Consider the following 17,163-nt stretch of genomic DNA (forward strand, 5'->3'; position numbering starts at 1 on the left):
CATCTCGAAGCGGGGGCTTACAGGTTATAGGTGGGTTTAAAGATTCTTTGGCTGGCAATTGGCTGAGAGAGTTAGACTTTATCTAGAAGACCAGAAAGGATATGCTTACTTTAAGATAAGGGTATGAGCACTCTGGGAGGTCCAGACAGGAGGACATTTTAAATTTACAATAGGCGCCTGCTAGGATGCTTGAGTTAAGATATTTTAAATTTATGATAGGCATCTGCTAGGATGCTTGAGTTAAGACAGGGGCTTCCTATCTTTTAGGTGATGTTAATGCCATACCAGAATCAGGTCAGGAAGTAAACCACTGCTTCGTTTGGTTAACAAAAGCCGCTTAGTGGGAATTTACCCTTTGTCAGCCTAACCCTGCTGGCCTCCTTACCATTTGCCAGCCTAACCCAGCTGGCCTTCTTAGGAAGGAGTTTTTAGCAAAAAAAATTAGAGTTCAGTCCTCACCCGGAATTGCTCTCTATCTGCCTAACAGCCCGCCGCCCCCCAATTAGTTAATGATATGTTTTCCCCCCTCCTTTAATGTTTTAACATACTGAACTACAATTCTGGTTTCTTGTTTTCCTTTAAAGATTGCTGGATTTGATTGCTATAATTTTATGTCATTTTTTGCAACAAAAATGAGATTGGTGTTATGCTTTTTTTCTAGTTCTTTTCCTTTCTGATTTTGTTATAAAAATTATCCTACCTATATGAAATAAGCTGAATAATTTTCCTTTTTTGTTTGTTCTTGGAAGGTTTTTATAATCAGAGAATCTGAGTCTAGTGTTTTTTTGTCAAGGGAATTCCTTTTGTCTATGAATTCAATCTCTTTAATGATTATTCATCTATTTAGATGTACTGTTGCTCCTAGAATAATTTTTGTTTATTGATAGTTTTCTAGAGAAGTGTTCATTTCATATATGTTTTAAAATGTATTAGCATAAATTAATTGTATGCTCTTGATGTTGTGTTTTTTTTGTTTTTTTTTTTGAGACAGAGTCTCACTTTGATGCCCAGGCTAGAGTGAGTGCCATGGCGTCAGCCTAGCTCACAGCAACCTCAAACTCCTGGGCTCCAACGATCCTTCTGCCTCAGCCTCTGGGATTACAGACATGCACCACCATGCCCGGTTAATTTTTTCTATATATATTAGTTGGCCAATTAATTTCTTTCTATTTATAGTAGAGACAGGGTCTCACTCTTGCTCAGGCTGGTTTCGAACTCCTGACCTCAAGCAATCCGCCTGCCTCGGCCTCCCGGAGTGCTAGGATAGGTGTGAGCCACCGCGCCTGGCCTGCTCTTGATGTTTTAAATCTTGACTGTATCTATAACTATATACATCCTTTCTTTTGGAGGTTTTCCCATATTTGTTTTTGTCTTCTCTTTTTCTGTCAAGCTTGCCGAAAGATTTATCTGTTTTATTGGTCTTTACAGAGAACTAGATTTGGTTTCTTGCTAATCTTTGCTGTTTTAAAAATTTCATTAGTCTTTATAGAAAGAAAGATAGAAATGATCTCTTTTAATTGTGGGGGATTTATTTTTTTAGTTTCTTCACCTCATTTGTTTTTCTTATTTTTAAATACATTTGTCTATAAATTTCTCTCCAACTATAGGTTAACTATATTCCAGGATCTGTTTCGAAATGTGTTTATTCTGTGGTTATTTAGTTTTAAATATTTTATGATTTTCATAGTGGTTATTTAGGAGTGTGTTTTTTAATTTCCAAGCATATAGGATTGTTTGTTTCTTGGTCTGTTTTGTTTTTAAATTTATTTTTAACTGCACTATGGTCAGAGAATTAATGAGATGTGGATTTTTAAAATTGTATTGAGACTTATTTGTGGCCTAGTACGTGTTCAGTTTTTGTAAATATTCTATGTAATCTTTGACAGAAAGTATATTATTAATATCTGTTGGCTAATCTATTAGATTAAGCTAATTAAATTTGTTCATAATAGTATCCTTACCATTTTTTCATACTAGCTTTTTTAGTTTTTGTTAGAAGTGTATTAAAATCATCAATTACAATTATAGTTTAAAAATTTCTACATATATTTGTGGCTGTTTTTGTTTAGGGCTATATTATTTGATTTAAATCTTTCTGATTCATTTCATTATTACATATTGTCTTATCTTTTTTCATCCCTTTATTTTCAAACTCTGTGTCATTTAGCCTTAAAAGCATTCCTTTTATAACCAATCTGGTAATTTCCTCCTTCTAGTAAGTGAATTTAATTTATTTACATTATTTGAAGTTGTCTTATATTTTGTGTTTTCTATTTGCTGTGTGTTGTCTTTGTTTGGTCCTTGTCTGTCTGCTGTTGGATTGAATGAATTTTCATTGTCTTGATTTTACTGGTTTGGAAAGAACTTAGAATGTTTTAACTTGGTTTTCCTCTGTCTTTCAAATGAGATACTATTTTTCTTTTTTGTTTTAAATATACCCACAGCCAGTTAATCATCAATGTTATCTTTATAGTCTGTACTAATTTTGATTTATCATGTATCTGATATGATTGATATCAGATATGAACAGAATATGAACAGAATCTTCATGATTCTGTTTTTCCAGGTTCAGTTTCCTCCTTTCTAAAGTGTAGACTTAACACTTAAGACTGAGTCTTAAACTCTCCAAACTTTTCTGAAAATTTTGTTACTTTGCACTTGTTCTCTAATGACAGTTTATCTGAACGTATTATTCTAGATGGCCAGTTTTTCCTTCTAAGCCCATTAAAGATACTCTTTCATTGTCTGTTGATATCTAGAGATGTTAATGAGACATCTGCTGTCAGCTTTTTAAATAATCATGCTGGTAGACTATTTTTCTCTTTTCTTTTAAAATAATGATTCGGTAGTTTAAAAAATATTCCCTTAACCTTTAAAATTCTGCAGTTTTACTATGATGTGTACAGATGTGGTTTTATTTTCATTATTCTGTTTGAGATCCATGTCTTTCTATATCTCCTTATAGGTGGTTTCCTCATATCTATCTTCCAATACATTCATTCCCTCTTCAGTCCATTCTGTTCAACATATATCCATTGAATTTTTAATTTCAGTGACTATGTTTTTCATTTATGTGCTTTCTACTTGGTTCTTTTTCAAATTCAGTGCTCTTTTGTAATAATATTTGGGTCTTGCCTAATGTTTTCTATTCTTGCTTTTTTTCCAAAATAAAATGCTAATTTAAAAATCTTTTTAGATTTTTATGTTATCTCTAGTTATTATGGTACAGATTTTTCCTTTCTCACATCTGCTTAATCTCTTTGCTTTTTGAGGGAGTCCCATATATTCTAGATGGTAAATGTCCTTATAGGATGGTTCTGAATTTACCTTTACTAGCTTAGAGTTTTTATTGGTTCCAGGCTAGCTTTCTTCCATATTAAAGTTTTGGCATAGTGTCTCTGTACCATCTGGATAGATGAATTTGGATTTCACTCTAATGTGTTCTCGTTGCTCACAAGAGAATCTTTTCCACCCATAGCTGTAGCTTTGTTTCTGCTCACCTAAGGTTATGGGCAGAGTTTTTGTACCCTGTGTTTCACAGGTGTAGACCTTCATGACTCACATGTGCATCAGCTTCTAGCTTTTAAACTATTTTGGCTTCTGTTCCTGTTTACTATTCTCATTTTGAATTGCTGCTTTATTCTTAGTACAAGGGCATTTCCCTTGCCCGAGTTTGAGCTTAGCAATGTTTCCTTTATTGCATTTTATCTGGCATTTCTGTGGATTTAGAAAAGAATAGTCTTCTCAGTCATCTGAGCCTACTGTATTGATTGGAAACTTCTATTTAAGCCCTCATGATTCTTGTTAGGGAAATTTGAAAAATCAGGTAATGGCATCTACAAGTGCAACTTTAGGTCTCTCTTAAACATTTTTCTTTTGACCAACTAATCCTAAAATTAAAATATTAAGACTGTTTTAAGAAAGGATATGATACTGCTCCTATTTTTTCCTGGGGTTGGGGATTGTAAATGGTTTGTGTTACTTCTGAATCACATAACTAAGAAAAACAAGATCTCATTTTTTAAATTCCTCAACATATTTTCTTAATATAACTTCAAAAGATCCTATTAATAGATAGCCTAGAAATGTGAGATTTCAATTGGAGAAAAAAGGTATATGCTTTTGAAGATGTTTATGATAGTGTTAACCTTTGACACTGAAAAGGGGACTTGAACTAACAATAATGATGGAGTTCAGTACATTATGTTAACTGTAATTCATTAGAATATTCTGTAGCTATTTAAGCTGCTAATTATAAAGATGTGAAGATAAACATATTCCTTCTGTATTGCTGTGGGAAAACAGTACAAAATTGTGTATATGCTATAGATGAAAATTGGAAGGGAATATTAAAATAAAAATTGTTGGATGATGGTGATAGGATTGTGAGCAATTTTTCCTTCAAAAACAATTACCTTCAGTGATACTGTCATTCTTGCAGTCTTGATGGGACCAAGTCAATAGTATTCCCATTGTTTGCTAGATTCCAAAGAGGATGAACAACAATAATTTAAAAAAAGGAGTGACAGGTGTTAGTCAAAATAGTCACCTTTATTTCTGATGAAGCTGATATTGAAGTGTGTAGCTGAGGTGTGAGCCACATTGTGGCTGTCACCAAACCCCAGATTAGGCTCCTCAATCACAGGTCTCCTCCCTTCCCTGCCCCCTTCTGCCCTCAGTTAGAGCAGGAGCTATCTCTGGAGAAGGAAAGGTTAGAACTGATATTCTTTGTAGGTAGGCTAATTCCAAGAAGACAACTAGTGGAACAGAGTTGAACTCACGTAGCTATTCTTCTTAAATTTATTAGTCACTTCACCTGCAGTGAGTAAAGGGCCACAGAAAGGCTAGTACTTAGTGTCTGAGTTCCTACCACAAGGAAGGAAGAATTATGGGGAGTTGGGGATAAGTTCCAATGATTCTGTTCATTTTAGAGTAAGAATGTCATGTGTATGTTTTGGAATTTGTTGATTATGTCACTTGCTAAAGTGTAATTGCTGAAGTTTAATTTTTTAATTTTTGTTAGGGTCTTCAGTATATCCCAATTATTAACTTAATTTCTGTGTTTAGGCGTTTAAATGCAGAATTGGAAGCAAAAACAGCTGACCTGGTTCGACAAGCTGATGAAGTAATAGTAAGTTACTGTATTATTATTAAAAATTTCATGTAAGTGCTAACTTTTTAATTTGATTTATGACATATATACAAAAAGGATCCAATGCATAAGTGTTCAGCTCCATGAATTATCACAAATTGAACATGAATATATGTACATAGGTATAGTATTTATATATGGTTTTGAATAAAAGATAACAATCATCATTAATATTCAGATAATTTATTTTTTAAACTACAGTTGGATTTTACTTAAATTCTTAAAGCTACACTAAAATCATATTTATAGTCAGGAAAAATGTAGTGAGGTTTTATTACCAGATGATATATCAAAGCATATCATTCTGCATTTTAGTACCGAATTGGATGTTCCTACTTTAAGCATCCCCTCTTAAGCATCAGTATTTCCATTATCAATTGATGGGCTAGAGTAGCCTTCCTTAGAGGAATAGTCTTTCTTTTTTTTTTTTACTTATTATTTTTTTCTTTTTTTCACTCCTTGGAGATTCATTGCAAAAAAGAGTCTGCTTTCAAACTGTTTCTAGTTTTTACCGTAATTTAATTATAATTTTTCCTTTCAATCTTCCCTACCCCCAAAAATGGAATTCATAGAGGCAGGGAAGGAAATCTAAGCAATATTTTAATGCCTTACACAAATCCATAATTATGTTAGTTTATGGATAAGAAATGTATCATATATAACCTTTCAAATAATAAGATAATGGTTACAGATGTGCCAGTTGCATTTGTAGTTAAATATTTTACTAAAAATATTTTTATTCTATCTTTTAGTTTTTGGCAGTGTCTAAAAGGCAGGAAAATACTTGTACAAAGGATCCCACATTATAGTAGAATGAGAGATCTATTATGTATTCTGCTCAAAGAATCCCCTAAAAACACCTTTTTCCCCACCAAAAAAGAACAGAGTAGAAAACTGGGAAAGGGGCATTCCCACCTCTGCAGAAGCTAATTGAATGTAACTTTTGCCTTATTGAATTTTTGTTTACTATCATTTCTTGATATATCTTTGTTGAAAGCTTTTACTCTTGATACTTCATGTTTAGCATCTTCTTGGTCTTCTTGACACTGAAATTTTACCTGATTTGAGACAAGTTTTTCTATTCATTAAACAGATTTATTTTTTCATTTCTTATGCCTCTTTCTAATTTCCATGGCATGCTACAAGGATGGAAGACTCTAAGGTAGGGGGGAAGCAGGAGTTGGAAATATTATATAAAGGCCTTGGCACTACTACAGTTTTCCCTTAGGATTGACTTTCTTAAGTCAAAACAAGTGAAAGGTGAAACTGTAATACTATGGACCTATTTTTATACCATGGCATTCAGAATTCTCTGCTTTGGTATCATAGATACTGTGGACAACTCTGACATGATTAATGATCAGAGAGGCACTTGAATATATCTTGACTTTTTGAGTTTTTTCTATGTTATATTATGACTTATCTTTACTCATTTAACTAGAGAGATCAGCAAGAAGTACGATCTAGGCCTATTTCCACACAAATTAAATCATACGAAGAGGAAGATGATTACAACTTAAGGTCAGTGACTTGAATTCTCAAATATAATTGATTTTTTCTAATGATGTATGTGGATCTTTTACTATATAAAATCTTTTTGTGTGCAGATGTTGAAAATCTATTATTTGAAGGATAATTTAGTGTATAAAATAATAATTGGGGGCTTATACCAGTCAGACACAATGCAAGCGCTTTACCCACTTTATCTCATGTAATTCTCAAAATATTATTTTGAAATATTATTGTCCTCATTTAAAAAACTTTAGAGAGGATACATGAAAAGTATAGAATCGATGTGAATAAAACTGTCAAATCTTACTGTACCAGCGACAATGTTGATCACCAAACATTCTAAGTCTCTTGCAGTTGTCAATAGGCTATGAACAAAATCCCAATTAATCTCTTCCAACCCAAAACAGGCAAGAGTTGGTGTGTGAACCTCCAGTTGACTTTCCCTGCCATGAATATCAGTGAAATTCCAATTGGTATAAAACCTCCCAGCTTGGTCTCTGGGTGACCATGTGAAATAAGTACAAAAAAGAGCTCTCTCCCCCTCTCTGGTGCCATGTTGACTGTGTTAAGCCACTGAGATTTGGGGGTTAATATCCTAGGCTGTCATAGAAATCGGTATTAAGAATGGGATGCTGCATAGCAAAAACTTAAAAGTGTGACTTTAGCCTAGCAGATGGTAGCCAAAAAGGAAACTGATAATGGTGGCTGAAAAGATAGAGGATTAATGTTATGTAGTGGCAATGAATTTGGTGAAATTGTCATCTGTGGTAAATTGAGAGGCAGAACAAGCATCTAAAGAACTTGTACTCCAGTCTAGGGGAAGAGGGAGGTTGGAACACAGAATATTAGCAGTACATGCCATTAAAAAGACAAGTTTGGGAAAGAATTGGCTGGTTTGCAGGTATTAATAAAAGGGAATACCTAATTATCTATTTCAAAGTCATGAAGACTTACACCTATGATTTCTTAGAAGACCTGTGTAGTCTTAACTCTTGCATTCAGGTCTTTGATCTGTTTTGAGTTCATTTTTGTACATAGTATGAGTTAAGGATCAACCCTCCATTCATTTGCACATGGATATCCAGTTGTCTTGGTACTCTTGTCAAAAATCAGTTGACCATAGACATGGTTTTATTTTCGAACTCTCATTTCTATTCCGTTGATCTATATAGCTATCCTTATGCCAATACTACACTGTCTTGATGGTAGAATTATAGAATCAGCTGCTTTTAGACTTCAAGAATTACAAGATAAAATTGAGAAAATCTTTGAGGAACAAAAGCCTATTAAAACTCAACCTTAAGGCAAAGATCAGACTAAATATGTGGCTTTCACATATTGATAAATCTTTCCAGTGGATTAAGATTCCTTAGGGCAAGGATCAGATTAAATGGCACATAGTAAACTTTTCAGTTGGATAAAATGTCCCAGGGCAAATATCCAACTAAAGGTACAGTCTCTCGTTAGAAGCTTGACAACTTCAAAGTAACCAATTTTTAAATTGAGAGAGAGAGGGAGTCAAGGTAAGGTAAGAAAATATAGTAAAGAATTACAGTTTTGAAAGAACTGTGGGTGTGGTAATGGCACTGAGAACTTACCGAAATTAAATAGGTAAGGAAATCACTAGTTTTTGAGAGTTATATAAGCAAAGAAACTTTAAGAGTGGACTAAACTTAGATAATATTAAGTACAACCATTTAAAGAACTACTAGAAATACCTCTGGAAGGAAAAAAAGGCTTTCAAAATATCTTAAAATTACAAAGACTAAAGAATCACTCTCACATTATGACATGAAACTGTTTCCAAATGTTACACACTTTAAGTGTCCTCTTTAATCTCCCTCATTTTAAATTGTTTACCATTTCCTCAGTACCTTTTCTGCACCTTTCATTTGCACACCCCAATATACTCCTTGTTTTAAGCTGCAAACATATTTTGAAAACATTGTATATAGTAATGAATTGCATGTTAGATGTATTCATTCATTCAACAAATACTTAGTGCCAATTTAAGAGCTTATGTGTCAAGTCCTATTCTAAGCACTAGTCATAGAGCAATTGACAAAGCAGATATGATTTCTACCCTTACAGAGTTGACAGTGTAATGGTGAAAATGGACACTGACCAAGTATGTTTATACATTAGAAGAATGACAACATTGAGTGTGTTCACCATAAAAAGCCCTGTGGTGAATCATTTGTAAAATGGATAATTGCTGTGTATAGCTGATAATCACTCCTTATGATTTCCATTCATTGATATTTTTGCTACATTTTCCCACAAACATATTGGCATTATAGTGTATCTTCTCAAAGGTGAATTATTTAACCAAAGCACTTTTCTTGTTAATTATACTCATTCAAAATAAATGAATTTGTAGATAACTAGAATTATAGTATAGTCATCTTGATGGTTGTGTATTTTCCCTTTCAAATATAATTACTGTTGAATTTCATTATCTCAACTTAGTGCTATCTACTATTAATGTATAATGTTTGTTTTTGGTCTGTAGAGGTCTGTTATCATCTGAAGGCACAGCTCATCTTCATTTAGAAACTAAGGTATGAAATCAAACTTTCTGTGAATGCTATTACATTCTGTAGAATTTAGGCTATTTTTTAGACTTTTTCTTAGACAAAAGACACAGGAGGTATGACTCAATAGAAATAGAATATAAACCTTGATACTCAGAAGGGATGCATTCCTGAAATGTTGCTTATAAAATAAATTGAATCCTTTTTTGTCTCATAATTTCACTGAACAATTTGGAGATACAGTGGAAGAATTCTAAGGGAAATGAGTTTGTAACCTGAGGTTTTTCAGTTTTCTCTCTGAAGCTTAAATCTAGTAAAAAGAAGACCTGAAAAAGAAAGGTACTCATACAAAGAAGGTGATTTGAAAGGTTGGTTCATTCATTTAAATATTTATATTGTAGAGAAATCACTCTTCCAGGTGCTGGTCATACTGGCTTCTATAAGTTTCCCACGCATAGAGGTATAAGTCAAGGGAACTATATAACTGAAGGCCCGGGAAGGCCTGCCTGGAGAATAATTGGTTAGTGAGGAGAATTGAATTCTGTCAGTCAGATCATCCACATTTAACATTCCACTGGCTAACTGAATATCTTTGATATTCAAGATTCATTTTTGGGACTCATTTTCTTTATCCTCTAATGTCTTGGTCCTGCTGATATCTAGGCCTTTTCCAGCTATATAGTTCTGGGATTCCTGACATTACAATTTGGGTAATTCCATGAAAATAGCAAATCTTCTGTGTAGCAAAATAGCAGTTTCTGGGTGTTAACAAAACTCCTTTCCTTGGCAAGTGATCAGATTCTAATCAATAGTTTTAATTATTTTCATGTAGCCAAAGACCAAAAACATTGGTTCAATAAACAAGGTTCAAAACAAACTACAATCTGCAAATAAAGGAATGAAACCAAATTCAAGGTATAGTATAGTTTTAAAAATATTTCATTTTTTTTTTAGTTTTATAATTCATAGTACTATCCTTCTTAATTATTAAGCTTTCTGTTAGATACTCAAAAACTAGAAGGCTAAATAGTCTTCTGGAGTGTTTAACAGAGTGCCATACATTTTTGTGTATATTGAACTATAGAATGGTTTGCCATGCTCTAAATAGGATTATGTTATAATTCACATTCTGTTGTTTTTGGTAGGAAAGAATTCGAGACTGTCCTTAGTATTATAAGCATAAAAGTGGACCCAAGAGGCTCTTTAGGATAGGAGGCTTTCTAGAAAAGGAGGATTGATTATATTGCACTGACCAGCTTCTTAGTCTCAATTAAGTTATTAAATTTATATGTCTGTTACTTACCCAAACTGGTAATTGCATTATAATTGTATAATAACAAAGATTGAAAAATCTTTGTACATTCTTGTCTTTTAATTGTTTAAATAACTTTTGTTTAATAAAAGGAAGAAAAAACAATAAAGGGATAAGGAAAATATAGATTGAAGAGAAGAAAGAAGAACATATGCTGTATACATAATGTACATATGTATATAACTGGAAAGGGTTATCTTGTTTTTAGACTTCAAATTTTCTTTTGAAAGAAAAGGTTGTTTTCCCAAACAGAATTCTGAAGCCTTAGCTTATGTTTAAATATAAGTTTGGCTTTCAGAACCATAAACTTATTGATGGGTTAGGCTTGGCACATTCCTAAGTGCCTTTAGGATTGAGTTTTATTTCATATTTCTTCCCCTACTTCGTTAAAAAAAATCAAATCTAACTTTTTGGTTAACTTTGATCCTGCTTAGCATTTTTTTTTTTTTTTTTTTTTTTTTGAGACAGAGTTTTGCTCTGTCACCCAGGCTAGAGTGCAGTGCCATCATCATAGCTCACAGCAACCTCAAACTCCTGGGCTCAAGTAGATCTCCTTCCTCAGCCTCCCAAGTAGCTGGCACCATACCTGGCTAATTTTTTCTGGTTTTGGTAGAGATGGGTTCTCTCCTTTGCTCAGGCTGGTTAGAATTTATTTCTTTAAGTGGAAAAAAAAATGTTGAGTTTGATTGAGCTAATAACTATTCACTATATAATTCTTTCCCAAAGGTATTATTCTTTGATATTTGTAGAATTATGGTCAATTTGTACAGTTCTCCAGAGGCATGTAAAATTAAAAGCTACAGGATGGATTTGACCTAGAAGGCCAAGTTCAGTACTCTTAGTTTTGGTATCACTTATTTGGAGGCAAGGTGTAGACCTCCTGGCTTCATAAAGCCTGTGGTTGTGTGATTCATAAAGACTGGAAGTCTATTAAGGCTCTTGTAACCCTTGAAAATATCAATTACATTTCATCATAAATTTAAAATTTATAATAGTCTCATAATATAGTCCTTGAAAGTATCAATTGTAGATATCATCATAAATCTAAACTTAAAATAATTTTGATCTGCTTTTGTTATTTGGGTAAAAGCCGTATCTCCTTTCTGCCTTTCTATTTTGTTTATATTTGTATATACATATATATAATATTTAATCTTTATTTTTTAGTGTTAAATCAAAATACTCTGATGTAGAAACTGCTAATGATGTTGCCATTCCAGAGGATTTATCAGACTTTTCTCTTGCAAAAACAATAAGCAAAATTGAAGGGCAACTGGAGGAAGAAGGCTTACCTGAATATATAGATGATGAAATTTTCTCTGGGGTTAGTAATGACATTGGAACAGGTAGGTTTTCTTTTGCTTGTTAGTTTTATCTTTACATCACAATTACTTAGAAAAAGAGACCTTGAAACTATTTCTTGCATTTAAAAAAATATATTGTGATGTCTTGGGTTTGTTTCAGAATAGTCTAGTAAGACGTGGTGGTGTCTTACTATTATAAAACAGAATAATCTAGTAATACATGAGTGGGATTATGGATGAAATGAAATTGGCCATGAGTCAGTAATGATTGATGGTGGGTAAGTGGGAGGTTCATTGAAATAGTCTCTTTACTTTTGTATATGTTTGATATTTTCCATTACAAAAAGTAAAAATAAACACTGTATTGTGCTGGTTTCATTGAATATGTTACAACTAAAATTAAAATGCTCCATAGCTTATTGTTAAAACATTAACATAGAAAATGTTTCTATGAATTCCTTTCATTTACTATTAATATACTTTATTGCATTTCAACACATGTAAAAGGATAAATGAATTATTGATATAGCATCAGGTAAAATGATCAAGTGGGTTTTTTCTAATGAATATAATTTTCTTTCTTAACTCATTCTCTCCATATCACTAGAAAAATAATACTACTAAATTTAGATCATCTATTAGTTACCAGTAATGCCTCTAAAATTGTTGAATTTATGAGGAGCCACCTATGCTGTTGAAACAAAAATTAATACAATTGAGTATATATGAAGTAATTAATACTTAACTATAATACTATAATATATAATATAAATATATAACATAAAATACATATAAAATATAGCATATTATATAATATAAAATATATAATATAAAACTATAATATATAATAATGAATATATAATAGTTGTGACTACGGGCAAGCCACTTAGCCCCTCTGCAATGGCAGCTTCTTCATTTGAAAATTTAGCAATTTGCATGAGATAATCATAAAGTTTATCTTAATTCTCTGATTCTGTGAAAAATCATAAAGTTTATATGTGTAATGATTATTGTGCCACATACTAGTCATAAGTGGGGAGCAATTTATATGTACATTTATTACCTTCAAGCTTTCTGAGGTTAGTTGTGGGAAGGAAAGGTAAATGAAGCAGGAAGTTACATTTACATCTCTTTCAAGATGCTTTCAAGGATATAATGATTAGATGTTGGCTGTTCCTCAGTAGACAGTCACCCATGGCTCTGTTATAATGTTCCTGTTCCCAGATATCAGGAACCAGGACAAATAGACTTTATCTTAAATGCTCCTTTTTTCTTACTGCTGAATCACATTTCTGTCACTTTGCCTCCTTGTATTCCATTTTTAGTATCTCCAGCTTAAGTATCTCCCCTTTTAGAAGAATTTTCTCTTATTCCAGATGATTGCTTGGAATAGTTAGGTTATGTGCGAGAGAAAAAGATGAAAAAGTAGTTTGGGAACATAGAGCACTTTGTATGATTAAAGCTGGGGTAGAGTGAGGAGAGGAAGTTAGTGCTGTGGGGCTCTGGACGTGAGAGCACTCAGCTCTTTGAGTTAGAATTGAGGTAGAGTTACTGACATTAAAATTGGGGAGAGAAAGAAATGGTGAAAGTTATGGTCTCCTATTCTTTCTTTTTTCCCTCAGAGGCAAATTACTGCCAAACTCACACTTTTTAATTTGCCATTTCCTTTCTATCCTCTGCTTACCTGGAGTTACATGAGAGGCTGGAAGGAGAGTTGAGGCTGGAAAGATCTAGGTAGGGTTAGAGCCAACCACATAGTTCATCAGTTTCATGTAACACTGGGGCACTTCAAAGAAAAGCAGGAAGTTTGTATGGAGATATTTTGTACTCTGCTTATCACATGTGCATGGCTTAGTGGCATTTGTTCTAATGATTTTTCAGAGCAATTCAGAGTGTTTCTTCAAGATAACCTCCATAGGGCAAGCCTTGTTTTATAATATTCCTACTATGGAACATACTAGAGACTTTATATTTTTTAATGAATGAATGATAAGTTCTATATTCGGTTTTCACTTTATGAACATCAAAGATTTACTGCTGATGTTACTGAATAAAGAACTTTTGCTAGCAATGAAGTACCAAAGATAGATTTTAATGAGGGTTTGTGTGAGAAAGCTTTAGTAGTAAAATATTAATATATTTCTTTGCTTCTGAGACACATATACTACATTTTAACTTCTCAGAAATTGGGATGCATGTTACAGTCAGTTGTATTTTATAGTTACAATGGCTGTGTTTGAAATTGAGCTTTGCTGGAGAGGATTTGTGTTTGTTTCTGCCAAACACTTGGGGACAGTACTGACCTGAGACCACTTTAAATTCTCTGTTTGATGTATTTTGGACCATCTTTGTGAGTGTGCATTCAGTATGTAAACCTACGTGAGTACTGGCTTGTGGTTCAGAGTCTCAGGTGAGGGTCTCCCCCCACTTCTTTCTTTACTTTGTTCCAGTGTTGAGATGTGAATAGTTCCTGCCTGTTTCTTCCTGTTGTACGGATTTATTTCTCATTTATCTCTACGTTAGGAGTATTTAGTGTCTTTAGTGTCCCTTAACAGGGGTCTCTTATTGACTCGCCATCCTGAGTGCTTATTTTCTTCATAAAATAATAGTCTGTCTTACAATTAGTGACTTCTTAGATTCAGCAAAAAACAGTAATATAATTATTTAAATCCACAGAAGCGCAGATCAGATTTCTAAAAGCCAAACTCCGTGTTATGCAGGAGGAGTTGGATAATGTTGTTTGTGAATGTAATAAAAAGGTAAGTTTTTTAAAAGAAATGCTCTAATATTCAGAGACATTTTAGGAACAATTTCAAATACATTTTTTGAATCGCTTTATTTAGATATAACTCATAGTTTTGAATTAATTTTGAATTGAAAAATTATATAAATGCTGAACTTTATTCTGAAATGTTGAATTTTCACAGAGCTAAAGAATTGTAAATACTTGTTACAATTAGAATTCTCTATATTAGATTTACAAGTAAAAGTATTAAATACACATAAATCATCTAACTTACACTTTTGAAGATGAAAATGTGAATGTATATAAATATCTCATTGAAGAACATATGAAGCTTTTTGTTTTCTGCTCTGTTTTGCTACCAAATCTTGTATATTTTTTCACATAATCTATAATTTTATAACTATAGGAAGATGAGATTCAGGATTTAAAGTCTCAAGTAAAAAATTTTGAAGAAGATTGTTTGAGACAGCAGCGAACAATTAATATGCAACAGTCTCAAATAGAAAAGTATAAAACTCTTTTTGAAGAAGCAAACAAAAAATGTGATGGATTACAGCAACAGTTATCTTCAGTAGAAAGGGTAATTATTTTGTTATTTTTCCTAATTCAATGCCAAAGATAAGCTAAAGTTATTAAAATTATTTGTGTAGATGACACTTTTGGTTCTGCTATTTAGTATTTACTGAAAGCTCTTCCTCCTATATAGAAGAATATTTTTAAAACAGCTTTATTGAGATATAATTCACCTTTTCAAAGTGTGCAGTTCAGTGGCCTTTAGTAAAATTCAGAGTTGTGCAATTATCACCATATCCAATTTAAGAATATTTTCATAACCATAAAAGATACTTCATACCCTTTACCCATTATACCCTGATCCTCTTCCGTGAATCTCTTCTAGCCCTAGGCAACCACTAATCTATTGATTGTCTGAATAAATTTGTCTATTCTACAAATTTCATATGCATGAAATCATACAATATGTGGTGTTTTGTGACTGACTTCTTTTAATTAACATAATACTTTCAAGGTTCATTCATGTTGCAGCACCTGTCAGTACTTCATTTCTTTTTATTGGTAAGTAATAGTCTATTATATGGATATAACATTTAATTTATCTACTTACAAGTTGGTAGACATTTGGGTTGTTTCCACTGTTTGGCTGTTTTCAATAATGCTGCTATGAACATTCATGTATAAGTTTTTGTGTGGATATATGTTTTTATTTCTCCTGGTTAACCTAGGAAGGGAATTGCTGGGTCATACGGTAATTCTGTGTTTAATGTTTTAAGGAACTGCCAACTGTTTTCCAAACCAGCTGGACCATTTTACATTCCTACCAGCAGTTTGTGAGACTTCGTTTCTCCACATCCTCACCAGTACTTGCTAAATTATTTTTATGATTTTTACTGGCGTGAAGTGGTTACCTCACTGTGGTTTTGATTTCCATTTCCCTAATGACTAATAATATTGAGCATCTTTTCATGTGCTTATTGACATTTGTATATCTTCTTTGGAGAAATATCTATTCATATCCTTTAACCATTTTTTTAAATTGGATTTTTAAAAAATTAAGTAAAAGAATTCTTTATGTATTCTAGATGGAAGTCCTTTGTCAGATGTACAAGGGCTATCCAGAAAGTATCCAGCCATGGATATAATGTATACATGAATAGATTGGCTGGATACTTTCCAGATATGATTTTCCAGATATAGTCTTATATGATTCGAAAATATTTCTCTCATTCAGTGGTTTGTCTTTCACTTTCTTAATGATATTCTTTGAGGTATGAAAGTTTTAAATTTTGATGAAGTTTAATTTATTTAATTTTTCTTCGGTTAAGGGAAGAGTATATTTTATTTTTTAAATTGATAAATATTGTATATATTCATGGGGTACATAGTGATGTTTAGAGTACATATAATGTATGGTGATCAGATCAGGGTAATTAGCATATCTATCTTCTCAAACATTTATCATGTCTTTGTGTTGGGAACATCCAGTATCTTTCTTCTAGTTGTTTGAAACTACAAGGTGTCCCCAAAGTCTCTATATGAAGAAAACTTTTGTAATGAAATATTTTGTAAAAAAATATATTTAGCTACAATTTCTCATTTTCCCTATGTATGGTGATTGTTGGGACACCCTGTATATAATATATGATTGTTAACTATGGTCATCCTACAATGGAACAGAACACTACAACTTATTCTTCCTATCTAGCTGTAATTTTGTATCCTTTAACAAATCTCCCCCTATTCCCCCGCCCCCTTCCCCCTACCTTTCCCAGCTTCTTGCATTCTGTCCTACATCTTCTATGAGAGCAACATTTTTACTTTCCACATATGACTGAGAATATGTGGTGTTTAACTTTCTGTTCTCAGTTTATTTAACTTGACATAATGACCTCCAGTTCCATCCATATTGCTGCGAATGACAGGATTTCATTCTTTTTTATGGCTGACTAGTATTCCATGATGTATGTATATACTACATTTTCTTTATCTCTTCATCTGTTATTGGACACCTAGGTTCATTTCCTATCTTGGCTATTGTGAAGAGTGCTGCAGTAAACTTGGGGTGCAGATGTCTCTCTGATATAATG

The 17,163-nt window shown here is 32.7% G+C and overlaps 1 protein-coding gene across 2 annotated transcripts in view; it reads left to right on the forward strand.

Moving 5' to 3' along the window:
- The window catches only part of TEX9 (testis expressed 9), a 44,918-nt gene that overhangs the window by 4,570 nt on the left and 23,185 nt on the right, over positions 1 to 17,163 (forward strand). Inside the window, exons 3-9 of one of the 2 annotated variants that reach the window (XM_012783065.2) lie at positions 5,068 to 5,131; positions 6,594 to 6,673; positions 9,177 to 9,225; positions 10,031 to 10,113; positions 11,678 to 11,856; positions 14,491 to 14,573; positions 14,967 to 15,140. In XM_012783065.2, coding sequence (XP_012638519.1) covers positions 5,068 to 5,131; positions 6,594 to 6,673; positions 9,177 to 9,225; positions 10,031 to 10,113; positions 11,678 to 11,856; positions 14,491 to 14,573; positions 14,967 to 15,140 — 712 coding nt within the window. The other variant, XM_076004396.1, reaches the window with a different exon arrangement.

The sequence above is a fragment of the Microcebus murinus genome, chromosome 6 (assembly GCF_040939455.1).
Source record: "Microcebus murinus isolate Inina chromosome 6, M.murinus_Inina_mat1.0, whole genome shotgun sequence".
In the NCBI taxonomy this organism is placed as follows: Eukaryota; Metazoa; Chordata; class Mammalia; order Primates; family Cheirogaleidae; genus Microcebus; species Microcebus murinus.